At 55.6% G+C, this 25,987-nt stretch overlaps 9 protein-coding genes across 9 annotated transcripts; 5 read left to right on the plus strand and 4 right to left on the minus strand.

The window, feature by feature from the left end:
- Nucleotides 1–299: 299 nt before the first annotated feature.
- On the plus strand, nucleotides 300–1,650 carry PG986_012581 (uncharacterized protein; the record flags this gene model as incomplete). The annotated part of the gene is made up of 4 exons (XM_066848803.1): nucleotides 300–668; nucleotides 799–811; nucleotides 896–995; nucleotides 1,083–1,650. The coding sequence occupies 4 exons, from the start codon at nucleotides 300–302 to the stop codon at nucleotides 1,648–1,650; spliced, it is 1,050 nt and encodes a 349-aa protein (XP_066695499.1).
- A 545-nt stretch (nucleotides 1,651–2,195) lies between these two features.
- Nucleotides 2,196–2,876, plus strand: PG986_012582 (uncharacterized protein; the record flags this gene model as incomplete). Its single annotated transcript, XM_066848804.1, has 3 exons — nucleotides 2,196–2,499; nucleotides 2,541–2,725; nucleotides 2,820–2,876. 3 exons carry the CDS (start codon nucleotides 2,196–2,198, stop codon nucleotides 2,874–2,876), a joined length of 546 nt encoding a protein of 181 aa, XP_066695500.1.
- A 478-nt stretch (nucleotides 2,877–3,354) lies between these two features.
- Nucleotides 3,355–4,207, minus strand: PG986_012583 (uncharacterized protein; the record flags this gene model as incomplete). Its single annotated transcript, XM_066848805.1, has 3 exons — nucleotides 3,355–3,531; nucleotides 3,583–4,044; nucleotides 4,112–4,207. The coding sequence occupies 3 exons, from the start codon at nucleotides 4,205–4,207 to the stop codon at nucleotides 3,355–3,357; spliced, it is 735 nt and encodes a 244-aa protein (XP_066695501.1).
- A 714-nt stretch (nucleotides 4,208–4,921) lies between these two features.
- PG986_012584 (uncharacterized protein) lies at nucleotides 4,922–5,709 on the minus strand (the record flags this gene model as incomplete). Its single annotated transcript, XM_066848806.1, has 2 exons — nucleotides 4,922–5,558; nucleotides 5,645–5,709. The coding sequence occupies 2 exons, from the start codon at nucleotides 5,707–5,709 to the stop codon at nucleotides 4,922–4,924; spliced, it is 702 nt and encodes a 233-aa protein (XP_066695502.1).
- Nucleotides 5,710–6,775: 1,066 nt separating this feature from the next.
- On the minus strand, nucleotides 6,776–7,925 carry PG986_012585 (uncharacterized protein; the record flags this gene model as incomplete). The annotated part of the gene is made up of 2 exons (XM_066848807.1): nucleotides 6,776–7,612; nucleotides 7,707–7,925. 2 exons carry the CDS (start codon nucleotides 7,923–7,925, stop codon nucleotides 6,776–6,778), a joined length of 1,056 nt encoding a protein of 351 aa, XP_066695503.1.
- Nucleotides 7,926–8,916: 991 nt separating this feature from the next.
- Nucleotides 8,917–13,346, minus strand: PG986_012586 (Protein SKG3; the record flags this gene model as incomplete). Its single annotated transcript, XM_066848808.1, has 3 exons — nucleotides 8,917–12,573; nucleotides 12,661–12,818; nucleotides 12,905–13,346. The coding sequence occupies 3 exons, from the start codon at nucleotides 13,344–13,346 to the stop codon at nucleotides 8,917–8,919; spliced, it is 4,257 nt and encodes a 1,418-aa protein (XP_066695504.1).
- Nucleotides 13,347–17,971: 4,625 nt separating this feature from the next.
- Nucleotides 17,972–19,409, plus strand: PG986_012587 (uncharacterized protein; the record flags this gene model as incomplete). Its single annotated transcript, XM_066848809.1, is given in 4 exon segments — nucleotides 17,972–18,085; nucleotides 18,257–18,733; nucleotides 18,744–19,299; nucleotides 19,354–19,409. 4 exon segments carry the CDS (start codon nucleotides 17,972–17,974, stop codon nucleotides 19,407–19,409), a joined length of 1,203 nt encoding a protein of 400 aa, XP_066695505.1.
- Nucleotides 19,410–19,973: 564 nt separating this feature from the next.
- Nucleotides 19,974–20,897, plus strand: PG986_012588 (rRNA-processing UTP23; the record flags this gene model as incomplete). Its single annotated transcript, XM_066848810.1, has 2 exons — nucleotides 19,974–20,079; nucleotides 20,134–20,897. 2 exons carry the CDS (start codon nucleotides 19,974–19,976, stop codon nucleotides 20,895–20,897), a joined length of 870 nt encoding a protein of 289 aa, XP_066695506.1.
- Nucleotides 20,898–22,102: 1,205 nt separating this feature from the next.
- PG986_012589 (uncharacterized protein) lies at nucleotides 22,103–25,623 on the plus strand (the record flags this gene model as incomplete). The annotated part of the gene is made up of 2 exons (XM_066848811.1): nucleotides 22,103–24,202; nucleotides 24,256–25,623. 2 exons carry the CDS (start codon nucleotides 22,103–22,105, stop codon nucleotides 25,621–25,623), a joined length of 3,468 nt encoding a protein of 1,155 aa, XP_066695507.1.
- Nucleotides 25,624–25,987: the final 364 nt, after the last annotated feature.

Here is a 25,987-nt window from a genome sequence, read left to right on the forward strand (position 1 = left end):
GGCCGTTCATGCAGCCCGACCAATAGATTCCGTAACTGCAGCTTCGTGCCCATCTTGAACGTAACTTGAGAAAATATCAGGCTTTTGTTGTTCTGTATGTATGTGTGTGTGTGTGTGTGTGTGTGTGTGCGCGCATCAAGTTCCCCCCCTCTCTTTCGCTGCCAAATACGTACCCAACTGCCGAATAAAAGGGATGAACATCCCCACGGAAGGCTTGGCATCAATGTATTCGTTCAGCTCGACGAGGACCAGGACTACACGACGATACGGCCGGATTGAAGTTGAAGAAAAAAAGGCCAATGAGCAAAGGCACCAGGTCGTATTTCAGCGAGGCCTCGTTCGGGAGCCTGGACGAATTGACCAGCGCAGCGCCCGAACCGTCCCGGAAGAACCGGCGCAAGTCGTCGATCGGAGGAGTCGTGGGCGAGATCCTGGGCGGCGGCAAGAAGAACAAGATGTCGGCACCAAATAACGTCGCGAGCGGGCCCTCGGCGGCGGCAGACAAGAACCGAAATGTGTGGGCGAACCACATCAAGAACGGCGACGACCGGACCCACGTGCCGCCGATGGGCAAGAAGGTGTTGATCATCCGGGTCGTGCAGCTCGTCTTCGCCGTCGTGTTTCTGGTCCTGGCGGCCTTTGCGGCGTTCACGCTGAATATGGGAAATGTAAGTGTGTGTGTGTCAGAGAAGAGAAGAAAACCGACAATTTTCGGTGGTGATCGTTTGGGGAGTTGAAAGAAGCCATTTGACGAGGAACATCTGCTAATGCAACGTCCCCCCTTTTCTCCAATTGTAGCTCCCGGCATTCGGTACGTAGCACTCCTTCTGCTATCGGCACGTACTGCCAAGGCCAAACGTCCCTAGGGATTGGGACCATGCTGACCAGTTTGCAGGTCTATCATTTTTCGTATTCTCTTGGACCGTGGTCTATTTCGTGTGGCTGGGCTTGTCGATACTCTTCTACCCCGTTCTCTATCACTGGATCGCCCATATGTGAGTTGTCAACCCATCTCCCCTCCCCTACTTCTCCGTCCTTTTCGAAGCGCACATTGTTAATGCCAACCACCCCCTTCGCACCAGAGTCATCGAAGGCCTCGCCAACGTCTTCTGGCTAGCCGCCTGGGCCTCGCTGGCGAGCCTCGCCTCGGCCCTCAACGTCGCGCGCGCGGGCTACTACTACGTCCTCGCCGCGAGGCAGACGCTGGGCACCGGCGTGTATCAGCCGCAACGACCGCCGCCGCCGCCGCCCCACGAGATCGGCGTTCCGCCGGACGGTGGCCGTGGGCCCGGCGGCGCTGGCGCTGGCGCTGGGGCAAGTTCCGCGGCGGCAGCTTCGGCGGCGGCGGCGACGGCGCGGTCGACAACCCAGGCGGCCAAGGTCGCCATCTGCGTGGACGCCGGGCTGGGCGCGCTGATCTGGGTCTTGTTCGTCACTACGCTTATAGCTACCAGTGAGTTCTTTTCCTTCTCTCTGTCTTGCTTACCTTACTCCCGGCCTACTTATGCGCTTCGCTTCTACCGCCGCTTTCTTTGCCGTACCGACTGGCTGCCCCTACTAACACGACGCGAAGGCACGTCCATTATAAACCACCGGAAGAACAACAGGGCCACCAAGAAGGGCAAAGGGCCGGAGGTAGCGGAGGTGTAGGTAATGTGTAAAACAAGGAAAGCAAATGTCTGTGTTCTTTTGTGGCAGGTTCCCCTCCCGCGGAGCTGCAGGACAGCGGCTTTGTTTTGTGCATGCTTAGGTAGTGCCTGATTTCCAGCGTTCGGGAGCATGTCATGGTAGGCGCGTTTCTGAACTTATCTTTTGATACCGCTTATTGTTTATGACATATGAAGGAGACCAATTCAGCAGGCGAATGTTTTCTTCTTCTTCTTTTTACTTTCCGGCCAGGCTATGATGGCTTGGGCATAAGTGTATGAGCTCGCCAGCTAGGTACTGACACAACCCGCTGGCTGTGGGAGCCGAGGCCTTGGGCCAGCCGCACTAGCTGGCGTGACTCAACCGGCGAGATTCCACTAACAAGATCAAAGCCCACTGCCCACTGAAATGGAAGTATATAATCATATCCAAGTTTCTGAAGTCGCGGGAACGTCCAGAGGTAAAGAGAGAAAAAGAACACACTACCCAATAATAACAGCATCGATTCTTAAAAGCTGCAAGGTTATCAATACCTTAGTAGCTCCAAGATGCCGGTGCCGCCGCCGCCGTCAATAACACCACCCCCACCCTACCGCCAGATCCGCGCCCTCCACGACGCCGAGACCATCACCGTCTACCAGGCCTACAACGCCGAGATCGCGTCGGCGGCCGTCGCCCAGCAGCGCCTCGACGCCTCGCCCCGCTTCCGGACGGCGCGCATGACCTGGATCAAGCCCAGCTGGTGCTGGATGCTGTACCGGGCGGGCTACTCGTACAAGGACCCGAACCAGGCGCGCATCCTGGCCCTGCGGATGCGGCGCGCGGGCTTTTGGGAGCTGCTCCGGCGGGGGGGTGCTTAGCAACCACGCCGGCGGCGACGACGAGGCATCGAGGACCGCGGAGGAGGAGGAGGAGGAGGTCCGGATCCAGTGGGACCCCGAGCGCTCGGGCCCGGCTCGAGAAGCTGGGGTACCGCAGCATCCAGATCGGCGTGCCGGCGGCGCTGCAGGCGCGGTGGGTGGCGGAGTGGATCGAGAGCATCGAGGACGTGACGGAGAAGGCGCGCGAGCTGAAGCGGGTATTGGACGAGGGAAACAGGACGGCCGGATGGTGTTGCGATAACCGACGACGCCGCACTGGTGGGACGGGGGCTGCTGCCCCAAGAGACCGAGTTCGTCGTTCCGCCGGATCTTCAGGAGGTTCTGGGGATGGCGATGGTCAAGGCATGAGAGAAAAGGTTCACGTATTCGGAAAAAAAAGAAAAAAACTACCCACCCGAGATTGTATTATTGCGAATCTTATGAGCTGCACCTTCATTACCTACGTTTATGGAAAACCCCAAGGCATTGAGGGCTGCGAATTGTCGCAAACCACTGGACCAAGAACAGAAAGAAATTGAGTTTACTGGTGTTTTCTGGATTTGCCTATCAGGAAGAGCTATGGCTCATTTATCCCTGCCGCATGATGATGTGTTATACATGTACGCATTAGCTAATCGTCGTAGAAAACCGTCGTCTCAGACCTCCAATACAGAATCCCTCCTCCGCCTCGCCGACTCCTCCAAATAGCAATCCATTGGTCGTGTATCCTACTCAGGGGTGGGTTCGTCAAAAGAGCCTTGCTGCGCCGGATATTGTTTACTGCTGTTGGTGTAGTCCTATTACAGCAATCACATCCGGTTTTCTTCCATGCTGCCCACGAATGCTCTCAAAGCGGCAGTAGCGGCTCCGTTCTGAGAGCCATCGTGGAACCCACTTGTCTCTGGTGCCAGGCGAGGGTCTTCTCCCGGAACTCGGCACTGGCGTCGGCCACGACCGGCTCGAGCGACATGACGCGGCCGAAGTCGCCGCCGAAGAGCTTGCAGAACTTGGCCACGATCCAGTGCTGGAGGAGCGCGTCGGTCCAGACGTGTTAGGCGGCGTCGAAGTCCCGAACCGCCTGGACGAGAAGCCCGTCCTTCTTCTCCTCGTCCTCCTCGGTGGTGTCGTCGTCGGTCGGGAGGCGGAGCTGGCCCAGCAGCTTCGGGGCGGCGCGGAGGATCGAGTGCTGGATCACGGCGCACTTGAACAGCTCGGCCACGCGGGCCACGCGGGCCAGGGCCACGAGGCTGGCGACGCGGGTCCCGTCCGGGCCGAAGATGTCGATGGCGACGTAGGTGTGGTGGTGGGGACCTAGGCGGTGCAGGACGTCGATGAACCACTCGATGGTCTCGGTCGCGACCTCGTCCTTGCTCCAGGGCAGGGTGATGGGGCTGCGCAGATCCTTGGGGGACTGGATGCGGATGTCGGCCTGCTCTCTGATGACGTAACAGTGGTTCCAGAGGAGCTGGCGAGCCACGTGGAAGACCTCGTCGCCATGTCGCAGGGCGATGTACAGCCTGGTGGTGAAAGTGGGCACCTGTTAGTGTCGGGAGGGAAGGATGGCTTCCCCATCCGGGGGGCGTATTGCTGGTTCATGGAGGCACTTCCTGGTCCAAAGTCATGAAGCTAAGCATGCGACAGAGTGTATCAGGGCCTGAGCCCGCGCCTCCGCGACGCTCGGGGTCGAAGCTGTCGCTCATCTTAGTGTGTCTGTTTGACTAGGAGCTCACTGGACGAGTTGGGCTTGTTGACTTGTGATCTGAGGAGAAAGAAAAGGTTACTTTCTGCAAGGTGAATTGCTCCCTATTTATGCCCCCAATGGAAAAGGTGAAGCTCAGCGGCGCCCCAAGCCAGACATTGAATACAACAGTCACAGGCCTACCCGGAATCATCTAGCTAACCTTAACATAGTAGTGAGTAGAGCGCGCATAAGAAAAACCGGAGTCTTCAGTCAGTGTTCAGACCTCAGCCGCGAACCCCTTACTGGCGCAGCCGCAGTTTTATAAGGCGGGGCTCATGCTACAGTCACAATGAAAGGATACTATGATACTGGATTACTATTCTGTTTCTATCCTCTTTCCAACATGAATGGGCGCATTCGTAGTCTCCGAAGTCATGGGAGTGAGTGTGGCGAGTCACCTGAGAAACAAAGGCGTTGAGCTTCGATCGAGATTTTCTGGATTGCTGTTGAAGGAGCTTTGATTTAATTTGTTGACTTTGTTCGGCGTCATGGAAAGAGAAATCAGATGATTCTGCCTTCATACATACATGCCGGACAATATCCATCAGTCTCTTGATTTCCGGTCACCACTATATGTCCACCCCTTTTCGGAAATCAGGGACTGACAGCCGTCTCTCGGTGATGGCTCTACCCGATCAAGGATCTTGGACAGTCTCCTCTATGTCACCACCAATTACACTCCAAAGACAGAGTCAGTGACATCAGCATTGTGTTCGACCGAAGGCTTCTGGTGGTAGGCAAGAGCCTTTTCTCGGAACTCGTCGCTGATGGCCGGCTCGAGAGAGATCGCGCGAGGGATATCGTCGACAACCTTGCAGAACTTCATGAAGATCCATTGCTTGACGAGCGTGTCCGACCAGGCGATGTAGGCCGCGTCGAACTGCCGGACCGACTGCTTCATCTCGGCGTCGGTGTCTTGCGGGACGTGGATCTGCCGAATGATCCTTACGCCGGCGCGTCGGACGAGGACCGGGATGTCAGGACACCCGAGCAGCTCAGCAAGCTCCTGCAGTCGAGGCAGAGCAGCGAGGCACTCGAGTCGGTTCTCCTCTGGGCCATAGATTGTCACGGAGCGGATATCGTAGCTGTTGTCGTATATCTCCGACAGTACCTTAAGGAACCATTCCATGGTCTCGGGCGCGACACGATCGCCCCAAGGCAAGTCAATGGGAGCCCCGAGGTAGCCTCCGGGAGCCCCGAGGACCTGCCCATCAGCATAGTTCAAGACCTTCCGGATGTATTTACTCCACGTGGTGGTTTTGCGGGACACGCAGAAGGCTTTATCGCCTAGTCTCAGCGCGACAAGGTCCCTAGGAGAAGTTGGTAAGTTCAGAGGTAGGGATCTCGCTATTTTTTATTTTATTTTTCTTTCTTTTTTCTCCGGCCGTTCACTTACATGTTGATTGCCTTGGGCTGCTCGTTCGGCTTGACCTCCGTGGTCGTGGGCGTGGTATTGTTCATCTTGTATGATGTCGTGTTGGGTGATGTTACGAGTTGGCGTGCTAGTTGGTAATGCAGCTAGATTGCGTTGGCATGCTAACCGTTTTCCTATCGTACATGTGACCTATGAGAGAACCAAAGGCAGGAAGGATATATATGCTTTGGGAACAAAGGAAGGTCTCATGGGGGTGAGGTGGCTGCCATATCTGACTTGCATCCACGGACGCAGATACAAGGCCACCTGCAAGGACTAGGACAATCAGAAACATGACCATGGAAATGAACAAAAAGCGAACTGTTCATGAAGACAGTCAATTCCAGCGTAGAAAGAACATATCTGCCCCTAAAAGCTGGACCTATGTCCCATGCCCCTGACAAACAGGCATAGGTGTGAAAGAAACGAACAACTCAGGGTACCAATCTTGCAGTCGCCATCAGAATCTCCTACGAAATTAATCATCTGACTTATATTCGTTGTTTCTGTACACAAGCCGTGTCACCGACTTGGTACATATATGTCTCCGCATTCCATCTCGCTGCTTTTCGCGTTTCCGCCCGTAATCTTTGTCCATGGAACACAAGGAGACATCCATACACTGTTCTATTGGAAACATAACAGTTAAGGTGCTAGTATAGTACCACCATTGAGTTCCGTCCGTTTGAGTCGAAGCTGTAGGCTTCGGGATCATTGGCAGCAATTGGATCGCCTGTATCGATAGCTCTGCCGATAGGATGCTCTCAGGGGCTGTAGGACGTCATGGGCTTGCTGCACGCAGACACAACAGCAGTCAATTGACCGAAAAGCAGCAAGTGTATGATGTCTACGAGGCGTGCCTCTAAAATGGCAGCCTTTTCTATGCTGTCTATCTGCATCCCTCTCTTTAAGTGGGAGTAAGATCCCATCCTCGCGGAATCTAGTATAAGAATCTAAAGCCCCTGGACGTCGCTCTGCCCTGTTGCACACGCATCGCGCGATCTATGTTTCTACCCGTCTCGCTCTCAAGTCGTGGGGCTTCTGTCGATCCACCCGTCTAGTCATCATCGTCTCATGCATCAGCTACCGGCCCGGCCATCTATCGAAACCCGCCTACAACTTCGCTCCGCCCGCCCTCCGACGGTACTTCTCATTCTCCTTCTGCAGCGGCGCCGCCTCATCGCCCGTCTGGCCCGAACCCTGCGACTTCGCCGGCGCCTCGGGCGCATCGCTCTTCTTGGGCGCGCTGCGGTACCCGTCCTCGACATTCTCCTCGTTGGCCACGCGACCCTGGGCATCGCGCTGGATCCCCAGCTCGAGCAACTTCGCGAAAACAGCCGCAAAGTCCCGGAAGAACAAGTCCTGGTCCGCCGCGTACTTCTCGACCCAGGCCCGGAACTTGGGATCGCTAATCAGACTCATATCCGTCGGCAGCATCATCAGCCCCTCCTCCTTTTCTCCTTCCCCCTCCTCGCCCGCCGCCAGATCCTCATCCACGTAAACGAACTGCTGCAGCCCATTCGCCAACGTCGTCTTCTTCCACTCGCCCTCGAACTTGAGCAGCAACTTGAAGTACTGGTTCGAGAACCGGGTAGGGTTATTGACCCACTTCCCCTCGAACCCGCTGCGGTCGCCGTGGCACCTCCCCAAATTGTGCGCGCCGCTCAGCGCGACGATCTCCTGGTCGCTGAAGCCCATGCGGTAGAAGATGAAACGCAGGTGGTCCGCGCCCTGCGCGCCGTCGGGCAGGCGGCCCCGCGGCGGCACTTTGGCGTCGTCGGCGTAGTCGGTGCGCCCGCCCTGCCAGGGCACCGCGGGCCCGCCCATTTCCGCGACGGCCACCGTCGCCGCGAGCGTCCAGAGGTCGGCGTAGGAGATGAAGGGGAACTGCGACTTGACGGGCTCGAGGAAGGCGCGGGCGTGCTGGAGGCCGGCGTTGGCTGGGTCGCCCTATTAAATGCGATTTGCGTCAGCATACATACACATTTTATTGTCTTCTTGTTGTTGTCTCGTAGTCATAACTCGGGTGGGCGCAAAAACTTACACCTTCCTTCTCGTATCGCATACCCGCCCCGTTCGAACCCCCGGTATTCGTCTCCTTGCAGTACGTGCCGGCCGAGTGCCAGGCGAGCCGGACGAGCACCGGTCCCGCGGAGCCGTCGTCGTACTCGGGCTGGTGCAGCAGGGCGCGAACGGCGGCCTTGACGGGCTCGAGCTGTTCGGCGGTAGGCGCCGCCCCGGGGGCAGGAGCGTCTTGAGGCATGGCTTTCTTTTTCGTTCTTCTTTTTGTTATGCGACCGAGTACTTCGTCGTCGGTTACTGCTGGGAAAATGAGCGGTCTAAAGCGCGGGTTTGCCTGGGGGATTCAGCGAACGTAGGGTCGGTCTATCGGTAAAAACACAGGAAGGGAGAGGAACGAGAAAAAGGAACGACGAAGTCGGTGGCTAAACCAGTCTGGACATGTGAAAGACGGACAAAAACACCCCAGATTCATGGCCATCCACGGGTTCCACTTGCTCTCTCTACGACATAACTAGGTTAGCCTCGGCAAAGATGACGCTCACTCCCGTCCGGATGGGCTTGGTTTGCCTTCCCGATATCGTGAGCCTTATCGTCGGGTGGTCCATTTTAATTTAGCGGGCTAGATCTGCGTGTCACTATTCCGCTAGCATGGCTGGTACCTGTGTTAGTATCAAGTCGCGAGTCATTCAAATTCATCCTGTAGGGGGTGGGTGCCTTGCAGGTCATCAGCAGCTGTCCTTAGCGGAAGGCGAATATTGGACAAGGGCAATCATATTCAACAGGAGGTTTTGACTTTTCGACCTTTTTAAAAAAAGATAAATATCAGACTAGTAAGGTGGTACATAGCCTATTATTATCCCTAACCCAGACACCGCCCAAAGAATCAAGTAGAATGAACAAAGGTATCAATAGAAGAATTCCCTAAACCCTACAAATGCAATGCAAATTGTGCTATGCCAATGCTTGAATGCCCTCATCACGCTAATTTTCGCCGCTGGAAAGTTTCCCAGTACGACTCGTCTATCAGGTCCAAAAGTGAGAAGTAACCCCTTATGATGAACCACCTTCCATGCTGCCTTCCAATATGTCTCTTGAAAAGAAGAAGAAGAAAAAATTCAATCTTGAATCGCTTATCAATCCAGACAACTTCCAATTGTATATGCAAATAATCCTACAAAGTCAGGTGTCGTTACGTCGTGCGCATCCCCCTACTCGAAACAAACCAACAGCCTTTAGAAAGCTTGTCCATGGTAACCTTGGTTGTAGCCCTGCTGGCCGCGACCCTGCTGCTGTGGGCTCATCACCCTAGGAATCTGCCCAGGTGGCGGGCTAAACGGGGGCGAGAACTGACCCTGTGGCGCCGCGTAGCCTCCTTGGCGGGGCGAGTTGGGTCCCGGGCTGTTCCATCCACCGCCCTGGGCATACGCTTGGCCTCCGCCTCCGACAAAGTTCTGGGGGTATCCCATAGCTTGGGGCCCAGGTGACTGGGGGAATCCCATAGCTTGTGGCCCCGGTGACTGGGGGTTAGCCAGCATATTCCGGCTTGTGTTCATGCTCGAGTACATCCCAGCTGGAGGTGGCATGCCTCCAGGAGACATGGGCTGTGCATAGTTCTGATAGCTCTGCTGCTGCTGCTGATGCTGCTGCTGCTGCTGCTGCTGCTGCTGCTGCATCATCCGGCGCTGGTCGATTGCTTGTTGGATAGCTTGTCCGCTGTATCCTTGCTTCGCTTGCTGCCTCTCCCGCTCCCTAGCTTCGATGGCACCGACGAGACCGGGTCCTTGTTGCTGTTGCGGTGGAGTCCTGTTGGATGCCATGTTGACCAATGGTGTACCCGTCATGCGTGCTACCTGCTCTTGCTCTCTTGCTGAGAGGTGCGAGTCGCCCTGGCCGCCCTGGCCTCCCAAGACAGCCCCGGCTCCTCTCGAGCTGGGCCGCTGAAGTAGATCCTGCGAGGTGGACCGAGAGTGGCTGCCCATATAGTCGCGGGCACCTTGGCTTCGCTCGAGGGGTGGCGTTGGTGTTCCAGTGCGATACCCGCTGAGCGAAAAGCCCGAAGACTGGCGCTGGTGGGCGTACAACGGCGTGGATGCGGCAACAGCACGTTGCTGAACGAACTGCTCAGCCGAGAGACCACGACTACCCGAGCTGTCAGAGCCTTGTTGCGCCCCCGCAGGTTGCCATACCACACTCTGGCGATTTGAACTGTCTTCGATGATTGCCGATTGTGATTGCTGCCGATTGTGCGAGACTTCAGGGACCGGGGACTTCCTCATCGGCTGCAGCGGCGCAGGGGAGAAAGATCGGGGACCAGGCGAGAATGATGGTGCGGGTGAAGCAAACCCGGGAGTTGGTGTTTTATTGCGAGCCGGATTCGCGAAGTTGAAGGTAGGTCCGAAATCAACGTTCGGAATGTCCGGCCTAGACGCATTATGAGATTCGTCGCCGACGGTCCGGAGAACGCCAGCCCGAGGTTTATCCACTTGTCTCTCCACGGAGGGAGCTGTGTCTATCGAGGGCCTGGTACTAGCATAATCCGGGCTTTCGGTCGAGTCGTAGCTACTCGCATAGCTTTGACCCGTGTTCTTGCGACGCATCACTCCTATGACGCCCTGTTCAGGTACTATACCTTGGGGTAGGTCTGGTAGCTGTTGGGGTGGGGGTGTGCTTCTGCTGCTGGAGTTACTCGCATGGATTTGGGCGAGTACAGTGGGATCAAGCGCACGGGTGAAACTGCCGTTACTCGAGGCTGCCGATGAGGCAGGAACTGAGTCGTCCAACCGGCTCTGGAGGCTGTCGGACCGGGTTGGTAGTGGCTTCCGGTGAATGGGAGGCGATGTGTTCACAGGGGCTGGTGGCGGCCGCCGGCTTCCACCAGGGGTTGTTGGCCTTGATCCTGGTCCTCCAGGGCCCGGCGGTGGACCGCGGTAACCCCCCCGTCCCATATGAGGCGGAGGGCCACCTGGTCCAGGGGGTCCACGACCCGGTGGTGGTCCCATGTTTCCTGGGGGAGGTCCACGTCCATTCATCATGTGAGGAGGCTGTCCACGCCCAGGCGGCGGTCGGTCAAAGCCAGGACCAGCTCCCGGCCCATAAGCCGGGCTGCGCCTATCGGGAGTCTGTGGGCGGGAGCCTGGACTGGGCCCACGAAAGACCGGACTCGGAGGATACATCTCATGATTCAAAGATGACTTAGATGGCTTTGTATTGAGACGAAGTCCGGGAGGGGGCAGGGCAGGTGAGTGTGGCTGGTCTTGGTTCCCGTTGTCACGATAGCCGGCATTAGCAGCCATCCCAGAGCTGGGACCGTGTGCAGGTACCGGAGGGCCACGTTGGTCCGCCTGAGGAACAGCTAGAGGGCCGTTAGCTCTTTCCCCCAGCTTCTCAGCGTTCCAACCCTGCTGCTCGCCAACTCCGCCAATGCCACCAGCTTGCGCCAGCTGCTGTAGTGTATTGACGGACATGCGACTGTTTGCGCGACGCATCTCGGGCGAATGATATGGCCTTTGGTTCGGCCTTGCTCCTGGAGCATGGGAGAAAGCAGGTGGCTGGGATACTGGTTCCGGTGTCTGAAGCGCCCGCATTGCTTCCAGGCTCGGAGGCTCTCGATCTTCGTCCGAGCTCATTCGTTCTGGGGTCGCGGCCAGATCATTCACGAACTGGCGCGGTGGGCCCCGTCCAAGAGGGCCGTTGCCCACAGGGAAATCGGAAGAAGCGATATTGGAGTCGGACGCATTTCTAGCATGTCCAGACTTCGTAGCGCCTGCCATTGCCGAAGGTGCACGTTCGCGATTGTGATCCGGAGGAGCCGAATCGGTCCTGGGCAGAGGTCGGCTGGTAAGTGACATCGATCGCGAAGAACGAGCGGAGGAAGGGCTGCCCTCGGCAAAGCCCACACGTGGTTTGCCTGCACCATCCGCACCCTGTCCGAAACTCAGTCTCTTCGTCCTGCTATTCGTTCTGCTGTGAGTGGCGCTGCCGGGTTCGTCACTGATGCTGGTCATACGCTGCCCTGTCAAATCTTTGAGTCGCTTTCTCCAGTCCCTCTCCGACCAGGCTTGGCTCCCGTCCGACGATATCAGCCCGTTGACATCCATTACCTCCAAGTATCCGTAGCGTCTGTGCTTTGGCATAGCAAACATCAACGATCGAGAGTCTATGGTGCTGGCGACCAGCCGGCCAGGACGACCATAGAGGCCAAACGTGTCCCAGCAGGGAAATAGAGATCGCAGCATCGTCTCGAAGCCACTCACTGCCGGGTGGACTTCTGGCATGATGAATACAAATCCCTCCGTCGATGAAGGTGGATCCGAATGAATCGTGATGTCGCCTTCGATCTTGATCAATGTGGAAGCGTCAATCAGGGACTTTGCCTGAGGGTAGATGGCGTAGGCCGAATAAGCATCCGTGATAGTCGCAACTGGCTTTGCCTTTTTCAGCTTCTTTCCTTCCACCTTGCTCTCGTAGAACCGGATGTCGCCTTTGAGTATGGGCGCATGCGAGCGATCGTACGGGGACCTCTTCTTCATCTCTTTCTGAAGCTTTATATATTCCTTCTCATCCGGAGGCGAGATCACGCACCAGCAGCGTTTCCATGGCACTCCAGCACCAAAGCGAACTCGTACCCATTCCTGGGTTACGACTCGGGATCTTTCCATTATTATGGCAATGTTGTTCAGTGTCTTTCCCTTGCCAGCGATCAGCGCTCCCGTGTAGGCTTCCTGCAGTGTCGAGTGCTCGTAAATCGAAAGTCGGATGCTGGCAGTCCATTGAACAAGGGAGTGACGCGAGTTGAAATGCAGCAAGTATCGGTTCCTTCCAGCCGTGTTGATGCTCAGGATATTCTGCAGTGGCTTCTCTTCGGGAGATCGCGTCGGTAACGAGTCGATCTATCACTCAAGTTAGCACTGCATTCTGCCTGCACGAAAGGTGCGGGGTCGTGATTCCAAGGGTATACCGCCACTTCCTATACATACCATCTTGATTGTCGCGTCAGTCAAATTAATGAATTTGGGGAGTACCTCGCCCTCCTCGCCGGCGGTGTCCAGTTCGCTGGCATCCCATAGCGACAACACCGTGCCGACGAGCTGGGCGAAACATTCTGTCCATGTCCTGTCTGGGTTCGGACGACCCTCTGAACCGGGGTGTTAGCACCATGCATGACTTGACTTGACTCGCAGCATCAACAATCGGACGGTCGCCTCGGAAAATTTTACGCACGTATGTTTTGGTCGTCAAGCTTCAGGAAGTAGCCCTCTTGGTACAGCTTGTTCGCATGGCTGTTGAGGAAGGTGAAAATGGGCTGCAGCTCCGGGATGGTATCTTCGGTGACGTCCATGAGGTGCGGTTGGTAGGTCTGCACCATAGACAAGGGTCGCGACGAACTTCTGTTGCGGCCTGGTATGCGCTTGGGGGCTTGAATCGGGGAGTCGCCAGCTAGGGGAGATATATCATGTTTGTCGCGAATGGGCGACGAGGGCACGGGCGTGGATGGCAGACGTGCTGAGTTGGAGCGAAATCTGCCAAAAGCCGGGAGCGAGGAGCGCTCGCCGCGTTGATTGAGACCAAAGTCGGGTTTCCGGTCGGAGTCGTTGGCAGGTGATGTTGAATTCGGCGATGCAGTAAAGGAGTCTCTAGGATTATTCCCAGAAAGCTGGGACATAAAAGAGAGGACTGTTTGGCTCAATAGGGCATGATTAGCATGATGCTCATTGCAGATTATTATTATGGCATCGGCTTGGCAAAACGTCCTAATTAACAGGAAATGCCGAGCAAAACGAATGGATGCCCAGCAGTGCCTAAAGGGAGGGTGGGTGCTGGCTGTCTTTGTCCGGCACGCTGAGCCGAGCTGCTGGAATTGCTGCTGCTTAATGACTAACTGATATGTGATGGGCCCTTTTTGGGAATAACTCCTGCACTTGAGGAATGTGAAATTGAAATGCGCTTCAAAACAAGTAATGGGTCTGGGAGGGAAGCGTGGCAAATAAATATGTAGCGAACGGTCGCCGGTGCAGCTCAGCAAACAAGCAACAAAAGCTCGTCGTCAGCCGTAGGTCAAAGCCGCAAGCAAGCGATCAATAACTCCCGGGCGGTCTCTCAACTTTTTTCCCCCGCAGGCGTCTGTGTGCGCATTCACCGACGGGCAGATAGCAACACTCAAGCCAGCTGGCTCTATTATCATCGGCATAGAAGCTGAAGAGAGAGACAAACGCGCCCGGCCTAAGTAAGCTATTGGCTTGTGCTGCAAGCGCCATTCAAGAACACGCATAGGCAAAGGGCATGTCATGTCATTTGCTGCCCTGAATACAGCTGCACCAATGTTCTTCACATCTTCATACAGTATGCGTGCTGAAGCTCCGTGATACAGGGGAAGCCAAGTCCAAGTGACGCACCAGCTAATAATACTCCCAAGTCCCGGGAATGGATCAAGAGGAATTGGAAGTACCATGGTGGGCCGATGGGAAGATGAAAGGCGGGACTGTATCACTTCATAGCAGGTGGATGGGGGAGTAGAAAAGTCCAAGAAGAATCCGAGAAGAAGGGAAGAATATACGAACCTCGCTTTCGCACCATCGTGAACCGCACACTCTCGGCAAACCTGCCTGGAGGTTGATTCTGGGTGGTTGTTGTCGACACGCTCTGCCAGCAGCAGCAGCAGCGATGTGGTAGACCCGAGACTCAAGTGCGCTGAGCTGCCGGTGCAGCAGGCAAGACCCACCACAGAGAATTGCAGTCTTGGTCGCTTATCTCTACCATGCACACTCGATCATCAGCCTTCGTCAACCAGGCCAAACTTGCGTGTCCGTCCGTCCGTCGCCGTTGTTTGTCCCCTCTGCGCAGTTGGTCGTCCTAGTGCAAAGTTAAGGGGAGGATGGGCAGAATGGACCGAAGGGCTTCCCCGGGCTCAGCGTGGAGATATTACAAAGCTGCCAGCGAGGCGTCCCGCTTCACTGAGAGCTCCGCGGGACGAGAAAACGAGGAGAGCAAGGGGTTGGTAGGTATGGGTGGATTTTGGCCGAATTCGTAACTTGTTCGCCGTTCAGGTGAGGTCTCCTTGGCACCAGGGGGCAGAGGGGGAGACTCGGGCGGACTGGGACTTGGCTTCGGCTTATAGAGGGAGAGCATCAACTACTCACATTTGCTGGCTTCAGCTGTTCGTCGGATTGGCGGCGCAAGACAGATGTGGTCATCAAGAGGCGAAAACGAATGTCGATGTAGAAAGCCCCCGAGACAAACAATATGTGATAGAGGAAGAAATGCCCGCCGGCTGCTGAAACTTGCACTTCCCCAGCGATAGTTCCTGAATCAGGTTTCGCTCAAACGAGGTGCGAGTAATAAGTGCGCGTCAACCGTATTCTATTGGACACCCGAGTTCGGATTGACTGTCTGTCGTCGTCTCAGGATGGGATTTCGCGGAAGAGTCGGGGGCGGACTCTAAAAAGATTTAATCCTGGTCGTCCGGTCTCAAAATGTCAAAGAGGGTTCTCCCGTGGCTCGAAAGCCCAAAACTCAAACCTCGGTAGCTGCGTAGGAGCCGATTCGACCTCAAGACGGGCAAGGCTATCTGGTGCTGTTCCAATCTGGAAGAAGGCAGGGCGGCCGGGAAGGGAATGAAAAAGAAGGTTTGTCGCAAGCTCGAGAGGGTCCCAGTTCAAGCAGGAGGAAAATCTGCAGCAGGTGCGATGAAATATATTCTCGTCGGCCGTCTCTCTATGATCACGACCGACCGGCCTACTGCTACACACTTGCGCACTTACGTACCTAGGGTAGCCAAGATTGACCCGTCCAACAAGCCAGCCCAACCACGGGCGGATTGGCTACGTAGCTCTGGAGGTGTATCACTATTGGCTGCATGGGAATAATGGGAGGCGGTGGTGTAAGTCGTATGACGCTATCCGATCTTTCCTGCTAGCAGTGTTGACAGGGACACGAACAAGCGCGGGACTAGAGGGGAAACCACGCCCCACTACCCAGCGCGCGCAACAAGGGCCGGAATTCTACTCTCACCTTGAAGCAGGCAAGGTACTGTAGGTAGCGGAGGTTTTTCGACCTTGAAGCGTGCCGGAGGTAAAAAATAAAATAAACTCGCTCCAATCTTTCCTTATTGTATGGGCATCGTGATGTCGCAGCGGCAGCACATCATACACAGATCCGGAACAGCTCTATTTGAACTCTACATTGGAAGACCTGTAGGACAGAAAGAAGCAAAGGCACAGTCAGTTTCTAGTAGAGCAGAGGTGAAATACGAACCCATGCCTTTCCGGCCACCTCTTTTTCTCTGTTGCGGATAAGAAAAGCCAAGATGGCCTAGCTCCGTCTATGACAGGCACAACTGTTCTTACTACAGCACCCATCACTTTCACTTACACGGCCCCCGGGCTCGGCGACGCTTTTGGGCAAGGCCTACATACTATATCGCGTACGTGCAGCAATACGTGTATTTGCATTGCTTGGCCCATATCAAGAAAAAGCAAGGATACGCGCAGGCTTTTGGGCAGGAAGCGCTTGGTCTAAGATAGGCCTTGCCAACGAGCGTGCGCTTGCGATGCCATTGTACGGGGAAACGTAGAAGTGAGACCTGGGAGATATCACGGCCACCGTCGCCCTGACAGCTGAGCTTTCATTGTCTGTCTTATACGAGGCATAATAACCATATTCGATACATAAAATTATAAAAGTGCCCTCATGTACGGGAGGTATTTCTTAGCCGACAATGGCTAACATACATTACTTGCATTCTCAGCTGATATGTAAGTATTACAAAGCTAAGTCACTCCACCGCAATGAAGTTCTCCATGCTGCCCCTGCTGCCCCTGTTTGTTACCGAACCAAACCATTGGGTTGGAAGCAGCTCGGGTGAGACGGATAACCAGAAAGCAACAGCCACATGCCTCTACATACAGCAGACGAATGCTTTTGTGTGAACAGCATCCTCGTGTCTCATGTCTCTAGCTGTGAAATGCCATGGTATCCGATAGTGCCGGTAACACCGGCATGTTGCAACCTTGTTGTTGCAATTTTCAGAAGACCTCAAAACCCCAACCCCCTAAGCCCCTCAGCGGTGGGGACGCAAAGTCTAGGCCGCATCTCCAGCGCCAAAAGTCCTGGCGCCCACCGTTATTGACCAAACACTGGCTACGCTGGGAATGGGCGTTAGCTTCGATATCAACCATGTTGAACTGCAAATGGCAATTCTGTGTATCGACACGTTTAATGCACATCCGAAAGATGATTTGTCTCCCACCTACTGTGGCTAAATGTTCGGCACACACTTAAAGTATGTTTCATCCAGATATATCTTTGGAGTGCATACCGACCTCATCATTCTCTCTTAAGGACCGTGTAAGCATCACGTAGGTCGAGCCTCAGCTTGGCAGGCTTGGCGCAGTGACACGAGTTGCTTCCAATTCGCCCACACGCGGATAACGGCTTGATGGAATCGTCTGGGTATGTTCTCTCGTCGGCATTGACTAGGTCAAGTCTGCCGGTTGACTATCAGCTGCCCCCAAAGTCCGATCCTCCTGTCTAAGCCCACCGGGACGCGCGTTTCCACTGCAGCCATCCTGTTCTGCGAATTGCGATGTTCCCAAGCCCACCACGGTATTTGTAGATCTTACAATACTCCTGCCCCGGGCACCTGGCTCAGGACGTCGCTGATCGTGAACGCCCGTCATCATCCGTATGAGCTGCCGCCGTTCTTGACCCGGGAAAGACGAGGCTGAGGACGGGAAACTATTGTCCCAAAGCTTCCTCATCGACGTCATCTGATATTACCTCCCTGGTCAAAGCCATCTGGGGGAGATTCTAGACCATTTACTGACTCAATTTCTTGAATGCGAACGAGATTACACGAACGAAATTTCTTCTTCCATTCTCCTCCATGGCAGGGTTGCGGCAGTGGCAGCGAATGTTCCATTTCGACAAGCCTTCATTTCACGTTAATGGGCTACACACCCAACATGTCTACTTTTCGTCACAGGCTACGACATGCAATTTATTTGCTAAGGATTCAGCCGCATGCTGAGATGATGTCATGCACACATTGGTTCGAATCTTGAGGCAGAGTAGAGCAGAAACGGGCAAACATAAACCGTGTATGCCATACCCAGGTACAGACTGAATTGGGTAAGTGAGAGTTAATGTAGATGTCCATCCCAATGGGATTGGCGTTGAAACACGCCATGTGAATGTCAATGTCTCGCCATTGTCCTGCGAGCTCGGAGTAGGGGGGACCCATGATTACGGCGGCTTACAGCAGGTGCCGATGGCTCTAGCAGCCTTCCCCAAATGCCGTCATCGGATCTCCGGAGCACCACTTTACGACTTTCCAGCGTGCAACACCAGAACACTGGTACACGATCTCGTATCGCACCGCGCAACAAGTTTCTGGCTGCATCGGAAGTTCGCTCCTAGGTCTTGATTGACCTGGTCGCGGGAATGAGGAGGTCACCTCTCCCAATCCACCTCCTGGCGTCCACCCCCTTCAAACTAGCAGCGTTAGCCAGCCCTCCCCAACGGGCCTTTCTCCATTTTACTTGTCGATCGTATGTCGTCCACACGCGAGCGCCGCAGCAAGTCGCCGTCCGCAGCAGCGACCAACTTGAAGAAGATGAAGAACTATTGAGCTCCTCTGCCGTCGCATCCTCGCCGCCGCCCTCGTCAGGCTCATCCCCTGCGCGACTCCCCTTCCGCTTTGAGACGGGCTTCGCCCTGTTCGCGAAACGAGCGCCGCGCCCCTTTCCGCCGCCGTTCTACAGCCCGCCGGCGGGCTCCTTCAGCGACCCCCTCAGCACGCACCACCAGAGCCGCGACAAGCGCGTCTTCGTGGGCGGCGAGCTGATCCGCGGCTGGACCAACGGCGACGACGCCGTCTACGAGAGCGACCGCTTCCTCTGCGCCAATGACGGCGTGGGTGCGTGGTCGCGTCGCCCGCGGGGCCACGCCGGGCTCTGGTCCCGGCTGATCCTGCACTTCTGGGTGTCGGCGATGGAGGAGGACATCACAAAGTCGCGGCGAAGCGGGGGAGCCGTATACGCCGAGCCCGCTCTCGTACCTCCAGGCGGCGTACGAGCGGACCCTGGAGGCCACGAGCGGCCCCGCGGAATGCTTGGGGACTACGACGGCGTGCGGCGCGCAGCTGCACTACAAGAACAGTGACGAGCCGAAACCCCTATTGTACGTGACGAACCTGGGTGACTCGCAGGTCATGGTCGTGCGCCCCAGCCAGCGCGAGATGGTCTACAAAACTACGGAACAGTGGCATTGGTTCGACTGCCCCCGCCAATTGGGCACCAACAGTCCAGATACCCCCAACGACAACGCCGTCGTGGAGACGGTGGAGCTGAAAGAAGGAGACATCGTGCTTGCCATGTCGGACGGGGTCATTGACAACCTGTGGTCGCATGAGATCGTCGAGAACGTGTCTGCGAGCGTGGAGCGCTGGGAGAGCGGGCAAGGCGGCCAAGCCGGCGGCGACAGGAAACATTGTGCCAATGGGGGCATGGACTTCGTCGCTGAGGAGCTCATGAAGGCTGCAAAAGTCATTGCAACTGACCCCTTTGCGGAGAGCCCGTTCATGGAACATGCCATCGACGAAGGCTTAGCAAGCGAAGGAGGTAAGTTATCCTGTCAGCCGGGAGAAGGCGAAAGCGTGGTGCTAATACGATTAGGGAAACTTGACGACATCAGCGTGGTTGCTGGACTCTGCCAGCGTAATAGTGAATAAGGACCTCAAAAGATTGAGACCGAGATCCGCATCGTTGCGATGCTATAATGTGGTAACAACCCAACAGCTTTTATCTTCAGGGGGTTACCGGTATAACTACAATAGGTATTGTGCGAGGAGCACATGGAATGGGTGACTAGCAGATTTCAAGGCGACATTGCAGCAAGCGAGGCATTTGGTGTTTACAGGTTCAGTGTGTTAATAGATTTCAACATCGTGGGCGGCAGCCAGTCCATGGCGTTAAACGGCGTTACGGCTACATAGCAAGAATGAATTCAAGTTCAAGTTGGTAGTATCGGAATTGGTTCCGAGGTATGGCGTCCAAGACAACTAGCTGCAGGGCGGCAGGGTGGGGGGTAAATTTATATAGTGGAGCCATATCTCTTATCTAATCGAAGCTCCAGTCAAATTTCCAAATGGAACTTTTTCGACAACATCTCGAGCATCAGTGACGGCAGCAGTGCTCAATAGACCCGGCAACTTTGTCGAACACCTTCACGCGCAGCCCAAATCTGACAAGTATCTACCGATTCGGCCCATCTTGATATCCAATAACTGCCCAAGATGCCTCGCGCGAAGAGAGCCAAGCAGTACCGCAAGGTCATGTCGCAGTACTGCATGAACTTTGGCTTCAGACAACCCTACCAAGTCCTCGTGGACTCTTCAATCCGTAAGTCGCTTCAGGATCTCGAGTCGTCCCCGATGTGTCACTAACCTCAAGCAGTGGCGGATGCATGCCGATTCAAAATGGACTTCACCAAAGGTCTCCAGCAAAACTTGCAAGCCAAGGAGATCAAGCCGCTCGTTACCACCTGCACGATGAGGAAGTTATACGAGAGCAAAGGCGAGCCAGGCGTAGAGGACGCGATCACTTTGGGAAAGACATTCGAAAGACGCAGATGCGGCCACACTCCAGAAACACACCCTGAACCGTTACCCGAACTCGAGTGCCTGTCAAGCTGTATCGATCCGAAGGGCTCCGGAAAAAACAGCTTCCATTACTGCCTAGGAACCAACGATATCAATATTCGCAGCTACTTCCGCGGCGTCCAAGGCGTGCCGCTGCTTTACATCACGCGCAGTGTCCTCATTCTGGAGCCTATGGCGCCAGGCTCGGTTGCCCAACGATCGCGGGATGAGCGAGCCAAGCTACGCGCCGAAATCCTTCGACCTGGAGGTAAGAGAAAGAGAGATGAAGACGAGGAAGACGAGCCCCGAAGCGGCGAACGTATTGGTGGAAAGTTGGTCAAGAAGGCAAAGGGCCCCAACCCGTTGTCAGTGAAGAAGCCAAAGAAGAAACCGGCTACCGAGGGCCTTACATCCAAACCCAAGACAACCTCGACGACCGCAGAGGGCGCAGAATCGGCGGAGGGACCCAAGCGGAAGCGCAAGCGGAAAAACAAGTCCACAGCCGGTTCCAAGGACGAAGCTGCAGAAACCACCGAGGCTGGAGAATCCCATGGTACTGAGGAGGCTGTTGAGGCATAATGATATGTACTTAGCACATAAAGTGATCGACTACTGGCGGATTACACGATTCGCAACCATTTCTATAGGCATTGCTAGGCGTTTGTGGTTATGAAAAGGGGCGACCACCATTCACGAAGGATGGGTCACCTATGGATTTAGAGAGCAATTGATACCATCTATAAGCTCCTGTATGATGTTGGATAATTGACTTGCATTTGCCTGTGTATCTTCTGATGCCGGACGCCGATCACTGCCTACATTGGTATCCCTTCAGGTATGTAGGTAAAGCTCCTCAAGGCGTCGCACTAAGAGTGCATCCATGTGGTCGACTTGCCCGAATTGTATTGTTCGAAAGCAGATTAGAAGCAGGCTGGCAGGTGAAGCCAGCTTTGTGTCGGCATGCGGCTTATGTCGGATTCCTGTGCCGAGTCTATCCAACTTGAGCAATTGCGACAGCAAGCCCGAGGTGCTGTAGCACATCGGATGTTTGATGCGCCCCCTAGGAGTCTAGGACCCTCCTTTAGTGGAGTAGCTTTCATGTGGCCCTGCCTGGCACTGGCGATTTGACCCCCCAAAACTCCATCCTTTGAGACCTCGGAATTCAGGAACAGCACCAGGCCATCGCTTTGACCCAACGTAAAATGGAGATTGCCGGCTGTCTTTGAAAGGGAGGCACGTGGGAAGATCGCAGAGGATTGCTTTTTCTTTATGGAAAAAGCTGTTGTCGATGGGAACCATTGAAGGAATGGGTCGTTTCACCCTGGATGTTGCTAGTTACATACAGATGTTAGGTTAGGCAAGCAGGCAACTAAACTGGAGTTCCATTATTTATTTAATTGCATCAACAACCTCCTAGAGTCGGGCGATTCTGCGCCGCTGCATGCCGGGACCCTTGAATGCTACACTACTTCCTACAATTGATTGCGCCAACCTACCCACCACTAACACCACCCATCCACCTCTCCTCCTGTCTGCAACTTGCATGCGAAGTCTTCTTGTCTTGTCGTTGAATTGCATGTCCAACTTCCAACATATAAACCCCCCCCGGCAGACTGCAGCAACTTTTTGGAGCCAAGCAATTCCCTCGAACTCCCTCTGGGGAATACTATGCCCGATACTGAGGAAATCTGACCCCCGTCGAACCCAACAACCTTGGCAAAAAACCTCAAGAAAAACAGCAGGCCGTAGTAGACCCGAATTCACATGCGAAGCAAGACATACCAATGGCGGCGGTAGCACCAGTTCAGGAATTCGACGACTTCGGGTTGCCCATAAGAAAATATGCCAGCCCCCCACCCGAACCAGAACCCGCCGATCCGGGGCGCAACGACGTAGCCAAAGATAAGAAGAGTGCGGACAAGCAGTCCACCAAAAGCTCCTCTGAGCGTGGGCCGGGCGAGGAGACCAAGCCCAAGCCCAAGGCCGAAGGATTGACCGTCCCGACCAAGCCGGAAAAGGAGGGAAAATCATCGGCCGGGAACAGCGATGACGACGACTTTCAAGATGCACCCACAACTCCAACCCCGCGAACGCCCAACCCCGAACCTGCAACAGAGAACGACGGCTCCAAAACACCCGTGCCGACTGCGACGGCGACTTTCCCGACCATGGCGGCCCCAGCCCAGAGCGACAGCAAACCCAAGGACGAGCCGGAGCCTACAGAGTCGGCGACCTCCGCCCGGCAGAGAGCGGATACGGCCACGTCCATATCCGGACCCTCGCACAAAGAGATAGAGGCTGCGAAGAAGAAGTCCGAGGAATCGAGCAAGGGCCCTGTTGTCGATCACAGCCGCGACAACAGCACAGCAAGCTCGGCGCACATAATGTCCGAGTTCTCCCATCAGCAATTGACGGCGCCCCACAAAGAGGAAGAAGAGGATCGCGATGAGGGCTGGCAGACGATGCCGGCGTATGCGCCGTACGATATTTACGACGACGACGATAGACTGGTTGCCAAGGAACACAACGAAGAGGAGGATGAGAAGTACGTCTATGCTGGGCTGGGCGGTGCCGGCAAGGGGTACACGCGTGTGCTCGTCGACGACGACGCTGATTCCGAGACAAGCATGGACGGTAACACAAAGTACCTGTTTAAAGAACACAGTAGCACCAGCGCCATCGACCTGGACGAACAGAGAGATGCCGTGTCGCAACTACAGGCAACTAAGGATCTGCTGACTGAGGGCCAACGAATCGCGTACGTGGGTGCAACACGACTGGAGTTGTCCGAGATGCTGAAGGAGGCAGAGTCGATGGAAAAGACGAAGAAGGCGAAGAAGGATATCACCATGGCAGCCGAGGCTATGAAGATGTGGTCTCAGAAGATCATGGTTCGACTCTACGCGCATATGGAGATTAGCCCGGCCGAACAGGTCATGATCGAACAATTGGCAGAACATGGCGTTATGCCGCAGGACCTCACCCCCGCGCTCATGCACAACGCGAGAGTGAAGAACCCCATGGCGGATTCCACGCCCAGCTCTGCGGCGGCCAGCATTGCGAGTCCGAGGTCTTCCATCGCCCCGAAGTTCGGCGAGGAGAAAGCGGCGGAGATGCCTCCGCCCTACGAAGTGCACGATGGCGAGGAAATGCCGGATGTCAAGACTCCGTCGCAGCTACCCGGCACCGCCAAGCTGGATATCGATCTCCGCTGGACCGTGCTCTGCGATCTCTTCCTGGTGCTGATCGCCGACTCCATATACGATGCCCGGTCGAGAGTCCTGTTAGAACGCGTGGGCAAGGATATCGACATCCCCTGGATAGACATTTGCCGCTTCGAGAAACGTGTCACAGACGCCCTCGAGATGCAACAGCAGGCCGAGTCCGAGAACTGGAACGAAGATGAGCATCTTGAGAGTAGAAGGAAATTGGCCCTCAAGCGCAAGTATGTCATGATGGGTCTCGCTACCGTAGGCGGTGGTCTGGTCATTGGCTTGTCCGCAGGTCTCCTTGCGCCCCTTATTGGTGCTGGTCTTGCAGCTGGCTTTACAACCATCGGCGTGGGTGGAACTGGCTCTTTCTTGGCCGGCGCCGGCGGTGCTGCCATTATCACTTCATCGGCTGCTGCGTCTGGTAGTGTCATTGGTGGCCGAGCTGCGAATAAGAGAATGGGCGCCGTGAGGACGTTTGAGTACCGGCCTCTGCACAACAACAAGCGAGTGAACCTGATCGTCACGATTTCTGGGTGGATGACCAGTACGAACGATGATGTTCGATTGCCTTTTAGCACGGTCGACCCAATCATGGGCGACATCTACTCGATTCTTTGGGAGCCTGAAATGCTTACCAGTATGGGTGACACCATCAATATTCTGGCTACAGAGGTATGATAAACTAGTTTCTACATCGACACCTCGTTGCTAACTCATCACACCAGGCTCTTACTCAAGGTCTCCAACAAGTATTGGGAAGTACCATCCTGATCAGTCTGATGGCTGCCCTGCAGCTACCGGTGGTGCTTACCAAGCTGGCGTACCTGATCGACAATCCCTGGGCGGTCTCTCTCGATCGTGCCTGGTCTGCAGGTCTGATTCTAGCGGATTCGCTGATCGACCGCAACTTGGGAACTAGACCCATTACACTTGTGGGCTACTCCCTCGGCTCCCGAGTCATCTTCTCTTGCCTCTTGGAGCTGGCAAGAAAGGGCGCATATGGCCTCGTCCAGAACGTGTACCTCTTCGGTGCACCCCTAATCACGAAGCAGGACGAATGGCTAAAGTGCCGTACCGTCGTCGCGGGCAGGTTCCTAAATGGATATAACCGCAACGACTGGATCCTGGGCTACCTCTTCCGCCTCACCAACGGCGGCATTCGTAAGGTCACCGGCCTAGGAGAGGTGCAGGGGATCCCTGGCGTTGAGAACATGGATTGCTCCGAGTTCGTGGTCGGCCACATGGACTACAGACAAGCCATGCCGAGGCTTCTGCGCGAAGCTGGATGGCTCGTCGAAAGCGACGAGTTCACGGAAATTGAGGACCCCGACCCAGATCAGCACCGGGAACAGCAGCGGGAGCTGATCGAAGAGATCGAGGAGGCCCGCAAGGAGCTCGACAAGGAGGGCAGCGGGAAGAAGGGCGCGTTCGGCGGGTTCTTCTCGCGCAAGAAGAAGGCCAAGCGGGAAGACTGGGAGGTCTACGAGGACGCCTACAAGAACCAAAAGGGGGCGGCAGCCGCAGCGCCCGCCGAAAACTCGCGGACCGAGGACAAGTTTGGCAACAACCACGGCGTCCTGTTCGACGTGGACGCGATGCGCGCCGAGCTCGCGCGGGACGCGGACCGCGCCAGCGGCGCCGACGAGATCGCGCCCAAGGAGCTCAGGTCGACGCTGCCGCCCATGAAGCTCGACGTTGCTTCTCCGGAGAGCAACCCGCGCAGCAGCCTGCGGGAGACGAAGAGCGATGACGCCACGCGGACGCTGCGGACGTCGCACTCGCCCGGCCTACGGGTCTCGTCAGAGCGGACGCCGACTTTGTCTAGCGGGTTCGGGTACACGAGCCCGCTCCCGTCGGCGGCATACTTTGAGCCTGAGGATTCACCTGTCCATATGAGCTTCGATACCTCGTTCCATGAGGATCCGCTGTCGTCGTCGCCGCCGGCACCGCCGCCTAAGGACTCGCTGTACTCGTCTTCGCGGCCAGAGATCAAGTCGAGCCAGACGGTGCCGAACATTGCGGTGCATGATCCGTGGGCGGATAGTGATGATGACTTTGGCAAGGAGAAGGAGATTTCCATGACCTTTGCTTAGCCTCAGCCTCATTTTGAAATCTGCCCCGGATGGGACTTGAGGCGCATCCCGCAGGGGACGCTCGAGTTGAGTTTGGGTACTCAGTTGCTGGGCTAAATTATCCGTCACACTTTCTACTGGGGGTAGTGATTATCAGACAGACAGACGCGCATAGCATTTCGGCGTTTTGCACATGGGCAATGGAGTTTCTTTGACACATTTTGCTACTACATACATAGTTATTACGCGTCATGAGGCCAGATATGGAGGGAGGATGCGCTGCAGTACTCGCTTGTCTGGCCGGTTATTACGTTACTTACGAGAAAGACAACGGAGGGTAGGTGGGAGATACATGTAAGGAAAGCAAGCAAGCAAGAAAGAAGGG

Source organism: Apiospora aurea (genome assembly GCF_038362705.1).
Source record: "Apiospora aurea strain CBS 24483 chromosome Unknown utg000008l_segment0_segment0, whole genome shotgun sequence".
NCBI classification, from domain to species: Eukaryota; Fungi; Ascomycota; class Sordariomycetes; order Amphisphaeriales; family Apiosporaceae; genus Apiospora; species Apiospora aurea.